At 40.1% G+C, this 1,828-nt stretch overlaps 1 protein-coding gene across 1 annotated transcript; it reads right to left on the reverse strand.

Annotated features, from left to right (window-relative positions):
* Window positions 1-423: 423 nt before the first annotated feature.
* On the reverse strand, window positions 424-1,561 carry LOC143606501 (putative methyltransferase At1g29790). The gene has a single exon (XM_077082255.1). The coding sequence runs from the start codon at window positions 1,559-1,561 to the stop codon at window positions 428-430; it is 1,134 nt and encodes a 377-aa protein (XP_076938370.1). The 3' UTR covers window positions 424-427.
* Between the last annotated feature and the right edge of the window lie 267 nt (window positions 1,562-1,828).

Raw genomic sequence — 1,828 nt, forward strand, 5'->3', positions numbered from 1 at the left:
TTGGTAAAATTTGTTTTGTGAGTGAATTTGTGACAAGCATAATGCGTCGGAATAGCTCGTTTATGACGTGTTTCCTACGCAATTTGGTGTCACAAAGCTATCAAGTTTTTCTGGTAGTGCAACAGACACAACGTTTCATTGGAACGTCATGACTAGACCCTTACACTTTAACAAATACATAAAAGCATACTTTCTACTAATCACACTTGGACCCCTATATTTAGTTTAACTTTCAATAATAACAAGTTTCTATGTAAGAGAAAGCAAAGCTTCATAGAGCCACAAGTTGATCAGGGTATGCAAATTAAAGTGTGTTTACAAGAAGATCTACTTGGTAGATAGAAATAACAACATTAATTATACCATAATGTAACGAATAGTATGAATAACAACCTTTCCATTCATTGTTTTTCTTAATTTATGCATGCTACCAAGAGTTGTTAAGTGGCTTTTCCAGCAATGCTGATAGATACATCTCTCGTAGCTCCACGCCTCGGTCCAACTTCCTCCCAACCACCCACTTTAATCTAGTGAATCCAATGCTTTCAAGAAGTGGGGTGTAAACCTCCTCAAGTTGATCCTCTACACAGAAGAAATGATCAAGCCAAAACAGGCCGCCCGGCCTAAGCACCCGATATATGTCGAAAAGCAAGAAGTGTAGCAATGTTGTTGGTATCCAGTTACTCAAAACATGCATAGAGTGAACTATATCTAGCGTGTTATCAAAGAACGGAAGCCTTTGGGATATGCTTATATACAAAGGTACAACACCTCTTGATGCTATAAAGCTATTGAAAGGACCATTCAAATTCATAGAAGTTGTTATTATAGTTATATTCCTTTCTCTCATTCTCACTGCAAAAGTGGCCACACCCCCTCCAATATCTAGTCCGATCCGGATCATCCCAGGCTTCTTGACCGCCAACACATCGTCGATCCCAAAGTCAATGCTGTTTCGCTCAACCCACCGAGTCTTTTCTCTACCATTAAGATCGAAACAGTCTTTACAGTCATCAAACCCCTTTTGGTTTCGTCTGCGGTTGATTAAGCACGAGTAGTTCTTGCAAGTGTATGCTGTCCATACAACCGACGAATCCGAAGGAGTGGACCATAAGCTTTCTGGGGTAGGGTCAGGTTCGGCATAGTCTGTGGGTGCGGCTGGGCGGCAGCGTCGGCGGGGAAGTGGCTCGCACCCTTTCAGAAGCAGCTTCTGAGCTAAAAGCTCATCATCTGGGCATGATCCATTCACCTTATACGACATGTATCGTGTGATTTCATTGCGAAACATGTTGCATGGGCTCCCAACTGGAGGGTATAGCTTGTCTGAGTCAAAATTTGAGTTCATTCCGAAAGGGAGGTGTTTTGGTGATGTGAAGACAATGAATTCAGGCGGTTGACTTGTGTTTTCAGTAGCAATGAGTATGTTTTTGGCCGGGGTTAACGAACACGAGGCGTAGAATGTGGAGGAGATGAATAACGTTAAGAGATTTGATGACAAAAGGATGAAAAGAAAGAACAAATTAGTCATGGACAGAGAACGGGTGTTATGAGGGGAATCCATGGTAACAACTAACAAGAAAGATGAAGTAAGACAAAAATATATGATTTGGCTACTGAATATTAGTTGGTCAAATATATGCACGAATCATTATTATATTTCTAAGGAAAGAATCTATTGAAAAAAAAAGGAGCAGGTATCATTTTTTTATGGTTTTTGACTTTTTTCATATAAAAAGTACTGGAAACAGGTATGGGGCTAGTAGGTCAACACTCACTACATTCAACGCATGCAAGTGAAACCATAAAAATGTGAAAAAAACATCCAATT

The sequence above is a fragment of the Bidens hawaiensis genome, unplaced genomic scaffold (genome assembly GCF_021521415.1).
Source record: "Bidens hawaiensis isolate Kalapana, Puna unplaced genomic scaffold, B.hawaiensis_p1.1 tig00075018_1, whole genome shotgun sequence".
In the NCBI taxonomy this organism is placed as follows: domain Eukaryota; kingdom Viridiplantae; phylum Streptophyta; class Magnoliopsida; order Asterales; family Asteraceae; genus Bidens; species Bidens hawaiensis.